At 38.9% G+C, this 20,000-nt stretch overlaps 1 protein-coding gene across 8 annotated transcripts in view; it reads right to left on the bottom strand.

The window, feature by feature from the left end:
* tmem269 (transmembrane protein 269) overlaps positions 1 to 20,000 on the bottom strand; it is a 46,511-nt gene that overhangs the window by 7,933 nt on the left and 18,578 nt on the right. For 6 of the 8 annotated variants that reach the window (XR_009826730.1, XR_009826731.1, XR_009826733.1 and 3 more), the window contains 5 exons: positions 19,371 to 19,468; positions 16,112 to 16,151; positions 15,931 to 15,968; positions 8,424 to 8,567; positions 1,477 to 1,677 (listed from right to left, as the gene is read on the bottom strand). Coding sequence is in view for 2 of the 8 variants with exons in the window: in XM_062052771.1 (XP_061908755.1) it covers positions 1,477 to 1,677; positions 8,424 to 8,567; positions 15,931 to 15,968; positions 16,112 to 16,151; positions 19,371 to 19,468 (521 nt within the window). In the remaining 6 variants the exon portion in view is untranslated. The remainder of the gene's footprint in view (positions 1 to 1,476; positions 1,678 to 8,423; positions 8,568 to 15,930; positions 15,969 to 16,111; positions 16,152 to 19,370; positions 19,469 to 20,000) is intronic. The other 2 variants (XR_009826734.1, XM_062052772.1) reach the window with 1 other exon arrangement.

The following is a 20,000-nucleotide window of genomic DNA, read 5'->3' on the forward strand; positions in this document are numbered from 1 at the left end:
CCTCAGATCCAAAACGTAGCAAAGCTCTTCTAACACCATGGATGGCTAAATAACTCTACGCGCGCTCTCAGACGCGCTTGCAGGCGCGAAGAGCGAGGAGCGAGGAGCGAGGAGCGAGAGTGGGTGAAAGATAGGCTTCATGTCTCCCTCCAAATCCTGCGGGACTCCCTGTCTGAATACCAACGAGCCGTAAAAGCATCGAAAACAAAGTACAAACCCCGTTTCCATATGAGTTGGGAAAGTGTGTTAGATGTAAATATAACGGAGACCCCCGGACTGTTGAACAACTTAAGCTGTACATCAAGCAAGAATGGGAAAGAATTTCACCTGAAAAGCTTAACAAATTGGTCTCCTCAGTTCCCAAATGTTTACTGAGTATTGTTAAAAGGAAAGGCCATGTAACACAGTGGTGAACATGCCCCTGTGAGAACTTTTTTGCAATGTGTTGCTGCCATTAAATTCTAAGTTAATGATTATTTGCAAAAAAAAATTTGTTTCTCAGTTCGAACATTAAATATCTTGTCTTTGCAGTCTATTCAAGTGAATATAAGTTGAAAATGATTTTCAAATCATTGTATTCTGTTTTTATTTACGAATTACACAACGTGTCAACTTCACTGGTTTTGGGTTTTGTACTTCCAAGTAGTGGATTTGTTGTAGTGGCCGGGTGACTGCCATAGCAATGACGCCTGGAGGATCCTCCCGGCTATTACTATATGGAGGAGATTTCTATGTTTAAATGGTTCGAATATTGTTAAAAACTGGATTTGAAGGTCATAAACCGACCTTTTGTATACAGTATTTTTCGGACTATAAGTCGCAGTTTTTTTTCATAGTTTGGCCGGGGGTGCGACTTACACTCAGGAGCGACTTATGTGTGAACTTATCAACACATTAACGTAAAATATCAAATAATATTATTTAGCTCATTCACGTAAGAGACTGGACGTCTAAGATTTCATGGGATTTAGCGATTGGGAGTGACAGATTGTTTGGTAAAAGTATAGCATGTTCTATATGTTATAGTTATTTGAATGACTCTTACCATAATATGTTACGTTAACATACCAGGCACGTTCTCAGTTGGTTATTTATGCGTCATATAACGTCCACTTATTCAGCCTGTTGTTCACTATTCTTTATTTATTTTAAATTGCCTTTCAAATGTCTATTCTGGGTGTTGGGTTTTATCAAATACATTTCCCCCAAAAATGTGACTTATATGTTTTTTTCCTTCTTTATTATGCATTCTCGGCCGGTGCGACTTATACTCCGGAGCGACTTATACTCCGAAAAATAAAGTACTTTAATTATGAAAATATTGCATTTATTAATAATAATAATAATACTTTTCGAAAATTAATTAATTAATTTTGTTTTTGTTTTTTTTACAAATCTGTGACCAATTAGCAGCGATAAACCACTATATGTTGAAATAGTTCACATTTTGAGACTGAGAAGATGTTTTTTTTTTACCTCCAGCGTAGACAACTTTCTTCCAGGCCTGAGACTCCAGCACTCGGTCGTGCGGGTAGAAGTTCTGGCTGATCATAAAAAGGATCAGGGCCACGGCGATGACCCGCAGCATGGTTGAGTTCCCGCCCTGCAGCAGCGAGATGCTGGCGAGGATGGCCGAGGAGTAGATGCACGGCAGACCACGGTACATGAAGGGGATCCCTAAAGGAACCAAGATGGAGACATTATTGTTTTCATCTCACTGGCAATCCTGTAACTACAAATAGCAGTTTCAGTGGAATGCTAACAGTTAGCACACTAGCGCCGTGATATTGTTAGCATGTTAAGATGCTAACAATTAGCATACGTTAAATATCCAAATATATAACTCTGAGGTGTATACTTGCGAAAATAGCATAAAAAGGTAGCATGCTAACAGTTAGTATGGGTCAAATAACGAAACATACGACTAGAAATGAGCACACTAGTTTCCAGCTAGAGGTTAGCACACTAGTTGCCCGCTGACAAATAGCGCACGAGTTGTCAGATAGCAATTCTGGTCCCCATCTAATATTGCACTATTTTACCAGAGGTTAGCAGTAGAGATGTCCGATATTATCGGCCGATAAATGCTTTAAAATGCAATATCGGAAATTATCTGTATCGTTTTTTTTTATTATCGGTATCGTTTTTTGTTTTTTTAAATTAAATCAACATAAAAAACACAAGATACACTTACAATTAGTGCACCAACCCAAAAAACCTCCCTCCCCCATTTACACTCATTCACACAAAAAGGTTGTTTCTTTCTATTATTAATATTCTGGTTCCTACATTATATACAATATATATCAATACAGTCTGCAAGGAATACAGTCCGTAAGCACACATGATTGTGCGTGCTGCTGGTCCACTAATAGTACTAACTTTTAACAGTTAATTTGACTCATTGTCATTCATTACTAGTTTCTATGTAACTGTTTTTATATTGTTTTACTTTCTTTTTTATTCAAGAAAATGTTTTATTTATTTATCTTATTTTATTATTTTTTTAAAAAAGGACCTTATCTTCACCATACCTTGTTGTCCAAATTAGGCATAATAATTAGAGATGTCCGATAATATCGGCAGGCTGATATTATCAGCCGATAAATGCTTTATAATGTAATATCGGAAATTATCGGTATCGTTTTTTTTTTTATAAATTAAATAAACATAAAAATCACATGATACACTTACAATTAGTGCACCAACCCAAAAAACCTCCCTCCCCCATTCACACTCATTCACACAAAAGGGTTGTTTCTTTCTGTTATTAATATTCTGGTTCCTACATTATATATCAATATATATCAATACAGTCTGCAAGGGATACAGTCCGTAAGCACACATGATTGTGCGTGCTGCTGGTCCACTAATAGTACTAACCTTTAACAGTTAATTTTACTAATTTTCATTAATTACTAGTTTCTATGTAACTGTTGTTATATTGTTTTACTTTCTTTTTTATTCAAGAAAATGTTTTTATTTTATTGTATTATTTTTTTTAAAAAGGACCTTATCTTCACCATACCTGGTTGTCCAAATTAGGCATAATAATTAGAGATGTCCGATAAATGCTTTAAAATGTAATATCGGAAATTATCGGTATCGTTTTTTTAAATTACGGTATCGGTTTTTTTATTTTTATTTTTTTATTAAATCAACATAAAAATCACAAGATACACTTACAATTAGTGCACCAACCCAAAAAACCTCCCTAACCCATTTACACTCATTCACACAAAAGGGTTGTTTCTTTCTGTTATTAATATTCTGGTTCCTACATTATACATCAATATATATCAATACAGTCTGCAAGGAATACAGTCCGTAAGCACACATGATTGTGTGTGCTGCTGGTCCACTAATAGTACTAACCTTTAACAGTTAATTTTACTCATTTTCATTAATTACTCGTTTCTATGTAACTGTTTTTATATTGTTTTAATTTCTTTTTTATTCAGGAAAATATTTTTAATTTATTTATCTTATTTTATTTTATTATTTTAAAAAAAAGGACCTTATCTTCACCATATCTGGTTGTCCAAATTAGGCATAATAATGTGTTAATTCCACGACTGTATATATCGGTATCGGTTGATATCGGTATCGGTAATTAAGAGTTGGACAATATCGGAATATTGGATATCGGCAAAACGCCATTATCGGACATCCCTAGTTAGCACACGAGTTGTCAGATAGCAATTTGGCGCACTGGTTCCCATCTAGCTAATATTGCGCTATTTACCAGAGAGTGGTTAGCGCACTAGTTGCCAGATAGAAGTTAGCAGGCTAAGTTGCCAGATAGCGATGAGCACACTAGTTTCCAGCTAGAGATTAGCATACTAGTTGCCAGCTGACAAATAGCGCACGAGTTGTCTGATAGCAATTATAATATTGCGCTATTTACCAGAGAGTGGTTAGCGCGCTAGTTGCCAGCTAGCGATTAACATAGTTGCCAGCTGACAATTAGCACACTAACTGCCAGCTAATAATTAGCGCACTAATTGCCAGAGAGCAATTAGCACACTGGTTGCCAGAGAAAAGTTAGCGGGCTAAGTTGCCAGTAGCGATGAGCACACTAGTTTCCAGCTATAGATTAGCATACTAATTGCCACTGGTTCCCATCTAGCTAATATTGCGCTATTTACTCAAAAGTGGTTAGCGCGCTAGTTGCCAGTTAGCGATTAACATAGTTGCCAGCTAACAATTAGCGCACTAATTGCCAGAGAGCGATTAGCACACTGGTTGCCAGATAAAAGTTAGCGGGCTAAATTGCCATGTAGCGATTAACACACTAGTTTCCAGCTAGAGATTAGCATACTAGTTGCCAGCTGATAAATAGCGCACAAGTTGTCGGATAGCAATTGGCGCACTGGTTCCCATCTAGCTAATATTGCGCTATTTACCAGAGAGTGGTTAGCGCGCTAGTTGCCAGTTAGCGATTAACATAGTTGCCAGCTGACAATTAGGGCACTAATTGACAGCTAACAATTAGCGCACTAATTGCCAGAGAGAAGTTAGTGGGCTAAGTTGCCAGATAGCGATTAACATAGTTGCCAGCTAACAATTAGCGCACTAATTGCCAGAAAGTGATTAGCACACTGGTTGCCAGATAGAAGTTAGTGGGCTAAATTGCCAGATAGCGATGAGCACACTAGTTTCCAGCTAGAGATGAGCATACTAGTTGCCAGCTGACAAATAGCGCAAGAGTTGTCAGATAGCAATTGGCGCACTGGTTCCCATCTAGCTAATATTGCGCTATTTGCCAGAGAGTGGTTAGCGCGCTAGTTGCCAGCTAGCGATTAACATAGTTGCCAGCTAACAATTAGCGCACTAATTGCCAGACAGAAGTTAGCGGGCTAAGTTGCCAGATAGCGATTAACATAATTGCCAGCTAACAATTAGCGCACTAATTGCCAGAAAGTGATTAGCACACTGGTTGCCAGATAGAAGTTAGTGGGCTAAATTGCCAGATAGCGATGAGCACACTAGTTTCCAGCTAGAGATGAGCATACTAGTTGCCAGCTGACAAATAGCGCAAGAGTTGTCAGATAGCAATTGGCGCACTGGTTCCCATCTAGCTAAAATTGCGCTATTTGCCAGAGAGTGGTTAGCGTGCTAGTTGCCAGCTAGCGATTAACATAGTTGCCAGCTAACAATTAGCGCACTAATTGCCAGACAGAAGTTAGCGGGCTAAGTTGCCAGTAGCGATGAGCACACTAGTTTCCAGCTAGAGATTAGCATACTAGTTGCCAGCTGACAAATAGCGCACGAGTTGTCAGATAGCAATTGGCGCACTGGTTCCCATCTAGCTAATATTGCGCTATTTGCCAGAGAGTGGTTAGCGCGCTAGTTGCCAGCTAGCGATTAATATAGTTGACAGCTAACAATTAGCGCACTAATTGCCAGAGAGCGATTAGCACACTGGTTGCCGGATAGAAGTTAGCGGGCTAAGTTGCCAGATAGCGATGAGCACACTAGTTTCCAGCTAGAGATTTTGTGCTTCGAACCGGAAGTATACGTGCCGTTCCATTTTCTAGCCGTCTCTGACTTTGTCCGTGTGGAGAAGATGTTTTTTCTGCTTGGAGGGCACATGGAGGAGACACCTTGCTGCCATGGCTTGTGTCGTCTCTATTTAAAGCTGCACGTTGCCAAACTCTCTGTGCCCGCAGGACAACTCCCAGACTTCTTTCAGGTTTGTACACGTGTAACCACACTTTGGGAAGAGGTCATCCTATTCTTGTTTTGACTTCACAATTTGCACAGACTTAAGTACGTCTGTGTATGTGCCATGTATGATACTCTTGACTGGGATAATATGTATTTTATTTGATACATAACTTCTGTTTGGTTTATATAGAAATACAAAACCCAAAACCAGTGAAGTTGTCAAGTTGTCTAAATGGTAAATAAAAACAGAATACAATGATTTGCAAATCCTTTTCAACTTATATTCAATTGAGTAGACTGCATCACAGATGCTGGCTTTTAAACTTTGCACCTATAACAGTCCTCTTTGTTCCGGAAGACATGACGTCCACAGTTTCCAAAAACGGCGTTTCTGGGTGTTGTTGATAAATGGCTTTGGCTTTGTATAGTAAAGTTTTAACTTGCACTTACAGATGTAGCGACCAACTGTAGTTACTGACAGTGGTTTTCTGAAGTGTTCCTGAGCCCATGTGGTGATCTCCTTTACACACTGATGTCGCTTTTTGATGCAGTACCGCCTGAGGGATCGATGGTCTGTAATATCATCGCTTACGTGCAGTGATTTCTCCAGATTCTCTGAACCTTTTGATGATATTACGGACCGTAGATGGTGAAATCCCTAAATTCCTTGCAATAGCTGGTTGAGAAATGTTGTTCTTAAACTGTTGGACAATTTGCTCACGCATTTGTTGACAAAGTGGTGACCCTCGCCCCATCCTTGTTTGTGAGTGAATGAGCATTTCATGGAAGCTGCTTTCATACCCAATGATGGCACCCACCTGTTCCCAATTAGCCTGTTCACCTGTGGGATTCCAAATAAGTGTTTGATGAGCATTCCTCAACTTTGTCAGTCTTTTTTTGCCACTTGTGCCAGCTTTTTTGAAACATGTTGCAGGCATCAAATTCCAAATGAGCTAATTTTTGCAAAAAGTTTTCCAGTTCGAACGTTAAGTATCTTGTCGTTGCAGTCTATTCCATTGAATATAAGTTGAAAAGGATTTGCAAATCATTGTATTTTGTTTTTATTACCATTTACACAACGTGTTAATTTCACTGGTTTTGGGTTTTGTATATATATGTACTGTAAATATGTATATGTAACTTAAAGACCTACTGAAATGATTTTTTTTATTTAAACGGGGATAGCAGATCCATTCTACGTGTCATACTTGATCATTTCGCAATATTGCCATATTTTTGCTGAAAGGATTTAGTAGAGAACATCGACGATAAAGTTCGCAACTTTTGGTCGCTGATAAAAAAAGCCTTGCCTGTACCGGAAGTAGCGTGACGTCGCAGGTTGAAAGGCTCCTCACATTTCCCCATTGTTTACACCAGCAGCGAGAGCGATTCGGACCGAGAAAGCGACGATTACCCCATTAATTTGAGCCAGGATGAAAGATTTGTGGATGAGGAACGTGAGAGTGAAGGACTAGAGTGCAGTGCAGGACGTATCTTTTTTCGCTCTGACCGTAACTTAGGTACAAGCTGGCTCATTGGATTCCACACTTTCTCCTTTTTCTATTGTGGATCACGGATTTCTATTTTAAACCACCTCGGATACTATATCCTCTTGAAAATGAGAGTCGAGAACGCGAAATGGACATTCACAGTGACTTTTATCTCCATGACAATACATCGGCGAAGCACTTTAGCTACGGAGCTAATGTGATAGCATCGGGCTTAACTGCAGATAGAAACAAAAGAAATAAACCCCTGACTGGAAGGATAGACAGAAAATCAACAATACTATTAAACCATGGACCTGTAACTACTCGGTTAATGCTTTCCAGCCTGGCGAAGCTTAACAATGCTGTTGCTAACGACGCCATTGAAGCTGACTTAGCTACGGGACCTCACAGAGCTATGCTAAAAACATTAGCTATCCACCACGCCAGCCAGCCCTCATCTGCTCATCAACACCCGTGCTCACCTGCGTTCCAGCGATCGACGGAGCGACGAAGGACTTCACCCGATCATCGATGCGGTCGGCGGCTAGCGTCGGATAGCGCGTCTGCTATCCAAGTCAAAGTCCTCCTGGTTGTGTTGCTGCAGCCAGCCGCTAATACACCGATCCCACCTACAGCTTTCTTCTTTGCAGTCTCCATTGTTCATTAAACAAATTGCAAAAGATTCACCAACACAGATGTCCAGAATACTGTGGAATTTTGCGATGAAAACAGAGCTTTTTGTATTGGATACAATGGTGTCCGAATACTTCCGTTTCAACCATTGACGTCACGCGCATACGTCATCATACATAGACGTTTTCAACCGGAAGTTTCACGGGAAATCTAAAATTGCACTTTATAAGTTAACCCGGCCGTATTGGCATGTGTTGCAATGTTAAGATTTCATCATTGATATATAAACTATCAGACTGCGTGGTCGGTAGTAGTGGCTTTCAGTAGGCCTTTAAACATATATTATTAAAATAGTTGGTGTGTACATATACATACGCACACACACATTTTTATATATATACTGTATATATAATGTTTGCAAAGTACCTGTCTACAGTCCAGTTTGAAGGCTGTCTACAATGACGAAGGGTGACTAAAACTGAAGTTGAATCATCTATTTGATAAAATATGAGTGCGTACCAACTTTTTTCACCTGCATTCATTGAAACTGAAACCTAACTTCAACTTAAGGAATTGAAACTGAAACTTAACTCAACGTGTATGTATACCTTCTACGCGAGGGAGACTCACCACTGGAGAAGAAGCAGAGGCGGACGAAGACGGAGAGGACGTAGCACAGGCACAGGACGTTGTCCCCCAGGGCGGGGGTCCTCAGGAGCAGAGACGTGGCGATCCCGAAGGTGGTGAAATCAGCAAAGTCGTCCAGCTTGGCACCTGGAGGACGGAAACAATCAGCCGGTGAGAATCGGACGGAATGTTCTACGCTGCCAGAGAGAATTTCAGCGTCAGCGTGCGCTCAACAAACAACATTCTCCCTCAGGACCCCACCAGGAGCCAGCCTGCGTGGCCGGAATCCACCAGGTGGCTTTCCCAAGCCCGGGGTCCGGAATTTCAGTAATTCCAGGTATGCGGAGAGCAAAGCGACGGGATCACGCGGACAATCGAGAGATGATCCTGCGGAATTAGCCTGCTTGACCGCAGAGTTCTTTTTGACAAAATACGCCGGGCCACAACACCGCGCCTGCAGGGTCCCGCACAACAACCAGGGAGGGACAATGCCTCTGAGCTATTTTGGGCTTTGGAGAAAAACGGGCGTTTGCGCCTTGTGACAAAACGCTGAAAATGTAAAAAAAAACGTAAAATGGTAGTAAACATGTGAGGGTAACTGCAGTCCAACCTGGTTTTTGGCAACCAAACAGTTGAATTGGTCGCTATATGTTAAAATGTGAAACATGTATTTTCCACGTGTCACAGATACTACCTTTGGAGAAAAACGGGCGTTTGCGCCTGGTGATAAAGCGCTGAAAATGTAAAAAACGTAAAATGGTAGTAAACATGTGAGGGTAACTGCAGTCCAACCTGGTTTTTGGCAACCAAACAGTAGAATTGGTCGCTATATGTTAAAATGTGAAACATGTATTTTCCACGTGTCACAGATACTACCTTTGGAGAAAAACGGGCGTTTGCGCCTGGTGATAAAGCGCTGAAAATGTAAAAAAAAACGTAAAATGGTAGTAAACATGTGAGGGTAACTGCAGTCCAACCTGGTTTTTGGCAACCAAACAGTAGAATTGGTCGCTATATGTTAAAATGTGAAACATGTATTTTCCACGTGTCACAGATACTACCTTTGGAGAAAAACGGGCGTTTGCGCCTGGTGATAAAGCGCTGAAAATGTAAAAAAAAACGTAAAATGGTAGTAAACATGTGAGGGTAACTGCAGTCCAACCTGGTTTTTGGCAACCAAACAGTAGAATTGGTCGCTATATGTTAAAATGTGAAACATGTATTTTCCACGTGTCACAGATACTAACTTTTAGAGAAAAACGGGCGTTTGTGCCTGGTGATAAAGCGCTGAAAATGTAAAAAACGTAAAATGGTAGTAAACATGTGAGGGTAACTGCAGTCCAACCTGGTTTTTGGCAACCAAACAGTAGAATTGGTCGCTATATGTTAAAATGTGAAACATGTATTTTCCACATGTCACAGATACTAACTTTTAGAGAAAAACGGGCGTTTGCGCCTGGTGATAAAGCGCTGAAAATGTAAAAAACGTAAAATGGTAGTAAACATGTGAGGGTAACTGCAGTCCAACCTGGTTTTTGGCAACCAAACAGTAGAACTAGTCGCTATATGTTAAAATGTGAAACATGTATTTTCCACATGTCACAGATACTACATTTGGAGAAAAACGGGCGTTTGCGCCTGGTGATAAAGCGCTGAAAATGTAAAAAAACGTAAAATGGTAGTAAACAAGTGAGGGTAACTGCAGTCCAACCTATTTTTGGCAACCAAACAGTAGAATTGGTCGCTAGATGTTAAAATGTGAAACATGTATTTTCCACGTGTCACAGATACTACCTTTGGAGAAAAACGGGCGTTTGCGCCTGGTGATAAAGCGCTGAAAATGTAAAAAACGTAAAATGGTAGTAAACATGTGAGGGTAACTGCAGTCCAACCTATTTTTGGCAACCAAACAGTAGAATTGGTCGCTATATGTTAAAATGCGAAACATGTATTTTCCACATGTCACAGATACTAACTTTTAGAGAAAAACGGGCGTTTGCGCCTGGTGATAAAGCGCTGAAAATGTAAAAAAAAACGTAAAATGGTAGTAAACATGTGAGGGTAACTGCAGTCCAACCAGTTTTTTTGGCAACCAAACAGTAGAATTGGTCGCTATATGTTAAAATGTGAAACATGTATTTTCCACATGTCACAGATACTACCTTTGGAGAAAAACGGGCGTTTGCGCCTGGTGATAAAGCGCTGAAAATGTAAAAAAAAACGTAAAATTGTAGTAAACATGTGAGGGTAACTGCAGTCCAACCTGGTTTTTGGCAACCAAACAGTAGAATTGGTCGCTATATGTTAAAATGTGAAACATGTATTTTCCACATGTCACAGATACTAACTTTTAGAGAAAAACGGGCGTTTGCGCCTGGTGATAAAGCGCTGAAAATGTAAAAAACGTAAAATGGTAGTAAACATCTGAGGGTAACTGCAGTCCAACCTGGTTTTTGGCAACCAAACAGTAGAACTAGTCGCTATATGTTAAAATGGGAAGCATGTATTTTCCACATGTCACAGATACTAACTTTTAGAGAAAAACGGGCGTTTGCGCCTGGTGATAAAGCGCTGAAAATGTAAAAAAACGTAAAATGGTAGTAAACAAGTGAGGGTAACTGCAGTCCAACCTGGTTTTTGGCAACCAAACAGTAGAATTGGTCGCTATATGTTAAAATGTGAAACATGTATTTTCCACGTGTCACAGATACTACCTTTGGAGAAAAACGGGTGTTTGCGCCTGGTGATAAAGCGCTGAAAATGTAAAAAAAAAACGTAAAATGGTAGTAAACATGTGAGGGTAACTGCAGTCCAACCTGGTTTTTGGCAACCAAACAGTAGAATTGGTCGCTATATGTTAAAATGTGAAACATGTATTTTCCACATGTCACAGATACTACATTTGGAGAAAAACGGGCGTTTGCGCCTGGTGATAAAGCGCTGAAAATGTAAAAAAAAACATAAAAAAACGTAAAATGGTAGTAAACAAGTGAGGGTAACTGCAGTCCAACCTGGTTTTTGGCAACCAAACAGTAGAATTGGTCACTATATGTTAAAATGTGAAACATGTATTTTCCACGTGTCACAGATACTACATTTGGAGAAAAACGGGCGTTTGCGCCTGGTGATAAAGCGCTGAAAATGTAAAAAACGTAAAATGGTAGTAAACATCTGAGGGTAACTGCAGTCCAACCTGGTTTTTGGCAACCAAACAGTAGAACTAGTCGCTATATGTTAAAATGGGAAGCATGTATTTTCCACATGTCACAGATACTAACTTTTAGAGAAAAACGGGCGTTTGCGCCTGGTGATAAAGCGCTGAAAATGTAAAAAAACGTAAAATGGTAGTAAACAAGTGAGGGTAACTGCAGTCCAACCTGGTTTTTGGCAACCAAACAGTAGAATTGGTCGTTATATGTTAAAATGTGAAACATGTATTTTCCACGTGTCACAGATACTACCTTTGGAGAAAAACGGGCGTTTGCGCCTGGTGATAAAGCGCTGAAAATGTAAAAAAAACCGTAAAATGGTAGTAAACATGTGAGGGTAACTGCAGTCCAACCTGGTTTTTGGCAACCAAACAGTAGAATTGGTCGCTATATGTTAAAATGTGAAACATGTATTTTCCACGTGTCACAGATACTACCTTTGGAGAAAAACGGGCGTTTGCGCCTGGTGATAAAGCGCTGAAAATGTAAAAAAAAACGTAAAATGGTAGTAAACATGTGAGGGTAACTGCAGTCCAACCAGTTTTTTTGGCAACCAAACAGTAGAATTGGTCGCTATATGTTAAAATGTGAAACATGTATTTTCCACATGTCACAGATACTACCTTTGGAGAAAAACGGGCGTTTGCGCCTGGTGATAAAGCACTGAAAATGTAAAAAAACGTAAAATGGTAGTAAACATGTGAGGGTAACTGCAGTCCAACCTATTTTTGGCAACCAAACAGTAGAATTGGTCGCTATATGTTAAAATGTGAAACATGTATTTTCCACATGTCACAGATACTAACTTTTAGAGAAAAACGGGCGTTTGCGCCTGGTGATAAAGCGCTGAAAATGTAAAAAACGTAAAATTGTAGTAAACATCTGAGGGTAACTGCAGTCCAACCTGGTTTTTGGCAACCAAACAGTAGAACTAGTCGCTATATGTTAAAATGGGAAGCATGTATTTTCCACATGTCACAGATACTAACTTTTAGAGAAAAACGGGCGTTTGCGCCTGGTGATAAAGCGCTGAAAATGTAAAAAAACGTAAAAAGGTAGTAAACAAGTGAGGGTAACTGCAGTCCAACCTGGTTTTTGGCAACCAAACAGTAGAATTGGTCGCTATATGTTAAAATGTGAAACATGTATTTTCCACGTGTCACAGATACTACCCTTGGAGAAAAACGGGTGTTTGCGCCTGGTGATAAAGCGCTGAAAATGTAAAAAAAAAACGTAAAATGGTAGTAAACATGTGAGGGTAACTGCAGTCCAACCAGTTTTTTTGGCAACCAAACAGTAGAATTGGTCGCTATATGTTAAAATGTGAAACATGTATTTTCCACGTGTCACAGATACTACCTTTGGAGAAAAACGGGCGTTTGCGCCTGGTGATAAAGCGCTGAAAATGTAAAAAAAACGTAAAATGGTAGTAAACAAGTGAGGGTAACTGCAGTCCAACCTGGTTTTTGGCAACCAAACAGTAGAACTAGTCGCTATATGTTAAAATGGGAAGCATGTATTGTCCACATGTCACAGATACTAACTTTTAGAGAAAAACGGGCGTTTGCGCCTGGTGATAAAGCGCTGAAAATGTAAAAAACGTAAAATGGTAGTAAACATGTGAGGGTAACTGCAGTCCAACCTGGTTTTTGGCAACCAAACAGTAGAATTGGTCGCTATATGTTAAAATGTGAAACATGTGTTTTCCACGTGTCACAGATACTACATTTGGAGAAAAACGGGCGTTTGCGCCTGGTGATAAAGCGCTGAAAATGTAAAAAAAAACGTAAAAAAACGTAAAATGGTAGTAAACAAGTGAGGGTAACTGCAGTCCAACCTGGTTTTTGGCAACCAAACAGTAGAATTGGTCGCTATATGTTAAAATGTGAAACATGTATTTTCCACGTGTCACAGATACTACCTTTGGAGAAAAACGGGTGTTTGCGCCTGGTGATAAAGCACTGAAAATGTAAAAAGAACGTTAAATGGTAGTAAACATGTGAGGGTAACTGCAGTCCAACCTATTTTTGGCAACCAAACAGTAGAATTGGTCGCTATATGTTAAAATGTGAAACATGTATTTTCCACATGTCACAGATACTAACTTTTAGAGAAAAACGGGCGTTTGCGCCTGGTGATAAAGCACTGAAAATGTAAAAAAACGTAAAATGGTAGTAAACATGTGAGGGTAACTGCAGTCCAACCTATTTTTGGCAACCAAACAGTAGAATTGGTCGCTATATGTTAAAATGTGAAACATGTATTTTCCACATGTCACAGATACTAACTTTTAGAGAAAAACGGGCGTTTGCGCCTGGTGATAAAGTGCTGAAAATGTAAAAAACGTAAAATGGTAGTAAACATCTGAGGGTAACTGCAGTCCAACCTGGTTTTTGGCAACCAAACAGTAGAATTGGTCGCTATATGTTAAAATGTGAAACATGTATTTTCCACATGTCACAGATACTACATTTGGAGAAAAACGGGCCTTTGCGCCTGGTGATAAAGCGTTGAAAATGTAAAAAAAACGTAAAAAAACGTAAAATGGTAGTAAACAAGTGAGGGTAACTGCAGTCCAACCTGGTTTTTGGCAACCAAACAGTAGAATTGGTCGCTATATGTTAAAATGTGAAACATGTATTTTCCACGTGTCACAGATACTACCTTTGGAGAAAAACGGGCGTTTGCGCCTGGTGATAAAGCGCTGAAAATGTAAAAAAAAACGTAAAATGGTAGTAAACATGTGAGGGTAACTGCAGTCCAACCAGTTTTTTTGGCAACCAAACAGTAGAATTGGTCGCTATATGTTAAAATGTGAAACATGTATTTTCCACGTGTCACAGATACTACCTTTGGAGAAAAACGGGCGTTTGCGCCTGGTGATAAAGCGCTGAAAATGTAAAAAAAAACGTAAAATGGTAGTAAACATGTGAGGGTAACTGCAGTCCAACCTGGTTTTTGGCAACCAAACAGTAGAATTGGTCGCTATATGTTAAAATGTGAAACATGTATTTTCCACATGTCACAGATACTACATTTGGAGAAAAACGGGCGTTTGCGCCTGGTGATAAAGCGCTGAAAATGTAAAAAACGTAAAATGGTAGTAAACATCTGAGGGTAACTGCAGTCCAACCTGGTTTTCGGCAACCAAACAGTAGAACTAGTCGCTATATGTTAAAATGGGAAGCATGTATTTTCCACATGTCACAGATACTAACTTTTAGAGAAAAACGGGCGTTTGCGCCTGGTGATAAAGCGCTGAAAATGTAAAAAAACGTAAAATGGTAGTAAACAAGTGAGGGTAACTGCAGTCCAACCTGGTTTTTGGCAACCAAACAGTAGAATTGGTCGCTATATGTTAAAATGTGAAACATGTATTTTCCACATGTCACAGATACTAACTTTTAGAGAAAAACGGGCGTTTGCGCCTGGTGATAAAGCGCTGAAAATGTAAAAAAACGTAAAATGGTAGTAAACATGTGAGGGTAACTGCAGTCCAACCTGGTTTTTGGCAACCAAACAGTAGAATTGGTCGCTATATGTTAAAATGTGAAACATGTATTTTCCACGTGTCACAGATACTACATTTGGAGAAAAACGGGCGTTTGCGCCTGGTGATAAAGCGCTGAAAATGTAAAAAAACGTAAAATGGTAGTAAAAAAGTGAGGGTAACTGCAGTCCAACCTGGTTTTTGGCAACCAAACAGTAGAATTGGTCGCTATATGTTAAAATGTGAAACATGTATTTTCCACATGTCACAGATACTAACTTTGGAGAAAAACGGGCATTTGCGCCTTGTGACAAAGCGCTGAAAATGTAAAAAACGTAAAATGGTAGTAAACAAGTGAGGGTAACTGCAGTCCAACCTGGTTTTTGGCAACCAAACAGTAGAACTAGTCGCTATATGTTAAAATGGGAAGCATGTATTTTCCACATGTCACAGATACTAACTTTTAGAGAATAACGGGCGTTTGCGCCTGGTGATAAAGCGCTGAAAATGTAAAAAAAACTTAAAATGGTAGTAAACAAGTGAGGGTAACTGCAGTCCAACCTGGTTTTTGGCAACCAAACAGTAGAACTATTCGCCATATGTTAAAATGTGAAACATGTATTTTCCACATGTCACAGATACTACCTTTGGAGAAAAACGGGTGTTTGCGCCTTGTGACAAAGCGCTGAAAATGTAAAAAACATAAAATGGTAGTAATCATATGAGGTTAACTGCAGTCCAACCAGTTTTTTGGCAACCAAACAGTAGAAATTGTTGCTAACATGTATTTTCCACGTGTCACAGGTGCTACCTTTGGAGAAAAACTGGCGTTTGCCTGGTGAGAAGGCGCTGAAAATGTAAAAACACATAAAATGGTAGTGAACATTTCAGGGTAATTACAGTCCAACCTGTTTTTTGGCAACCAAACAGTAGAAGTGGTCGCTATATGTTAAAGTGTGAAACATGTATTTTCCACGTGTCACAGATCCTACCTTTGGAGAAAAACGGGTGTTTGCGCCCGGTGAGAAGGCGCTGAAAATGTAAAAAACATCAAATGGTAGTAAACATGTCAGGGTACTTACAGTCCAACCTGTTTTTTTGGCAACCAAACAGTAGAAGTGGTATTGCATATATTTTATATCTATTTGTATGTACAAGTATATGCATTTATTTCTTGATTTACTAAGTTTTCCGTAATTTTTTACATCTTCTATTCCTGTATATACTGTACACATATCATATATACTGTACACACTGTATATACTGCACACATTATATATACTGCATACATATTGTATATAGTGCACGTATTGTATACTCTGTACATACTGTATATACTGTACACATATATTATACATTGCACATATTGTATTTACTATACATATTGTACATACTGTAATTACTGTTTATACTGCACATATTGTATATACTGTACAGATATGGTATATACTGTACATATTATAGATACTGTACACATATACACATAAAATATATATATATATACATATAAATATATATATATATATATGTATATATATACAAATCCCGTTTCCATATGAGTTGGGAAATTGTGTTAGATGTAAATATAAACAGAATACAATGATTTGCAAATCCTTTTCAACCCATATTCAATTGAATGCACTACGAAGACAACATATTTGATGTTCAAACTCATAAACTTTTTTTTTTTTTTGCAAATAATAATTAACTTAGAATTTCATGGCTGCAACACGTGCCAAAGTAGTTGGGAAAGGCATGTTCACCACTGTGTTACATGGCCTTTCCTTTTAACAACACTCAGTAAAGGTTTGGGAACTGAGGAGACACATTTTTGAAGCTTCTCAGGTGGAATTCTTTCCCATTCTTGCTTGATGTACAGCTTAAGTTGTTCAACAGTCCGGGGGTCTCCGTTGTGGTATTTTAGGCTTCATAATGCGCCACACATTTTCAATGGGAGACAGGTCTGGACTACAGGCAGGCCAGTCTAGTACCCGCACTCTTTTATTATGAAGCCACGTTGATGTAACACGTGGCTTGGCATTGTCTTGCTGAAATAAGCAGGGGCGTCCATGGTGACGTTGCTTGGATGGCAACATTTGTTGCTCCAAAACCTGTATGTACCTTTCAGCATTAATGGCGCCTTCACAGATGTGTAAGTTACCCATGTCTTGGGCACTAATACACCCCCATACCATCACAGATACTGGCTTTTCAACTTTGCGCCTATGACAATCCGGATGGTTCTTTTCCTCTTTGGTCCGGAGGACACGACGTCCACAGTTTCCAAAAACAATTTAATATGTGGACTCGTCAGACCACAGAACACTTTTCCACTTTGTATCAGTCCATCTTAGATGAGCTCAGGCCCAGCGAAGCCGACGGCGTTTCTGGGTGTTGTTGATAAACGGTTTTCGCCTTGCATAGGAGAGTTTTAACTTGCACTTACAGATGTAGCGACCAACTGTAGTTACTGACAGTGGGTTTCTGAAGTGTTCCTGAGCCCATGTGGTGATATCCTTTACACACTGATGTCGCTTGTTGATGCATTACAGCCTGAGTGATCGAAGGTCACGGGCTTACCTGCTTACGCGCAGTGATTTCTCCAGATCCTCTGAACCCTTTGATGATATTACGGACCGTAGATGGTGAAATCCCTAAATTCCTTGCAATAGCTGGTTGAGAAAGGTTTTTCTTAAACTGTTCAACAATTTGCTCACGCATTTGTTGACAAAGTGGTGACCCTCGCCCCATCCTTGTTTGTGAATGACTGAGCATTTCATGGAATCTACTTTTATACCCAATCATGGCACCCACCTGTTCCCAATTTGCCTGTTCACCTGTGGGATGTTCCAAATAAGTGTTTGATGAGCATTCCTCAACTTTATCAGTATTTATTGCCACCTTTCCCAACTTCTTTGTCACGTGTTGCTGGCATCAAATTCTAAAGTTAATGATTATTTGCACAAAAAAAAAAAGTTTAACAGTTTGAACATCAAATATGTTGTCTTTGTAGCATATTCAACTGAATATGGGTTGAAAATGATTTGCAAATCATTGTATTCCGTTTATATTTACATCTAACACAATTTCCCAACTCATATGGAAACGGGGTTTGTATATATACATATATACATACATACATATACATATATAGATATATATATATATATATACACATACATACATACATATATATACACATTATATATATATATATATATATATATATATATATATATATATATATATATATATATATATATATATATATATATATATATATATATATATATATATAAATGTGTATATATATATATATATATACATACACACATACATACATACATATATACTGCACATATTGTATATACCGTACATACAGTACACATGTCATATATGTAATGCACATATTGTATATACTGTACATATTGTATGTACTGTACATATTATATATACTTCACATATTGTGTACACTATACAAATATTGTATATACTGTATACATATTGTATTTACTGTATATATTATATATACTGTACACATTGTATATACTGTATAAATATTGTATATACTGTACACATATATACTGCATACCTATTATATGTAATGTACATATATTGTATATACTGTACACATTATATATACTGTACACATATTAAATATACTGCACATATTGTCTATGTTGTACACATTGTAAAGACTGTACACATATATACTGTACCTATTGTACATATTGTATATACTGTGCATATTGTATATACTGTACACATCACATATACTGTACATATTGTATATACTGTACATACTGTATACTGTACACATCACATATACTGTACATAGTGTATATACTGTACATATTGTACATACTGAAGCTTGGTCAGATAGTTTAATGATGATTAGTCGATATCTGTGACTAAAAAATGAACAGAAGTTAAATCTGGATGAATAAGTGAATATTAAATATAAAATATGTTGAATATATATATATATATATATATAAAAAACAGGACCCGGTCAAAAATCGAGGAGGTGATCAATAAATGTATTTTTGTTTCAACATGAGCCCGAGTGTATGCTGCCTTCCAAACCATGCCTTTCATCACCAGCCCGGAAGGGACAAACGGTATAAAATGGATGGATGGAATAACGAAACAACTCTGCCTTTTGGCCAGAGTGCAAAGTCCGACAAAGCGCCGAGCAGACGCTCCGAGCTGATGTGTGGCAGGCGGTATCGACCGTATCGTTCCACTTACCCAGCGCGGAGCAGGCGTCCAGTCGCCTAGCAACGGCCCCGTCAGCAAGGTCCAGCAAGTAGCCAATGAGAAGCAGCCAACAGGCGGCGTTATTGTGCCTGAAGAGCAGAGCGAGAGTGATTTGAAGGACTTTGAAGGACACGCATCAACAAAACGCTCGTCCATATCAGCAAAATATTGCTGATATCAGCAAAAAGACCACGTATCGGACCACTTGTGCAAAGCCGGTTAACGTCTAAATGACCTCCGACGAACACACAATTCCCTCTCTTCGACTCGGGTCAGTCACATGCTAGGCTATAGGCTACCAGGAGCTAGCAGCTACACAACAGCTGAGCACACAATAGCGCTCACGCTAGACATAGGTAATAATCATTGAACAATAAAACAATATAAACTAGCATCAAATTATTAAAGTTGAATATTACTTATTAGGGGCGCATGTGAATCTTTGGGCACCCGACGATTAGATCCGAGTTCGATTCCTGGGGTGAGGATTCGATTCTCCATTCAAACCGATTCTTGCAATGTGTTATTTGGTATAATAATTATAATTAAACTTTTTTTTAATTTTTTTTTTTAGAAAAGCTCTTTTAGCTGCATGGAGGTAGCCTAAAAACGTATTTTTTC

This window comes from Entelurus aequoreus, linkage group LG07 (genome assembly GCF_033978785.1).
Source record: "Entelurus aequoreus isolate RoL-2023_Sb linkage group LG07, RoL_Eaeq_v1.1, whole genome shotgun sequence".
In the NCBI taxonomy this organism is placed as follows: domain Eukaryota; kingdom Metazoa; phylum Chordata; class Actinopteri; order Syngnathiformes; family Syngnathidae; genus Entelurus; species Entelurus aequoreus.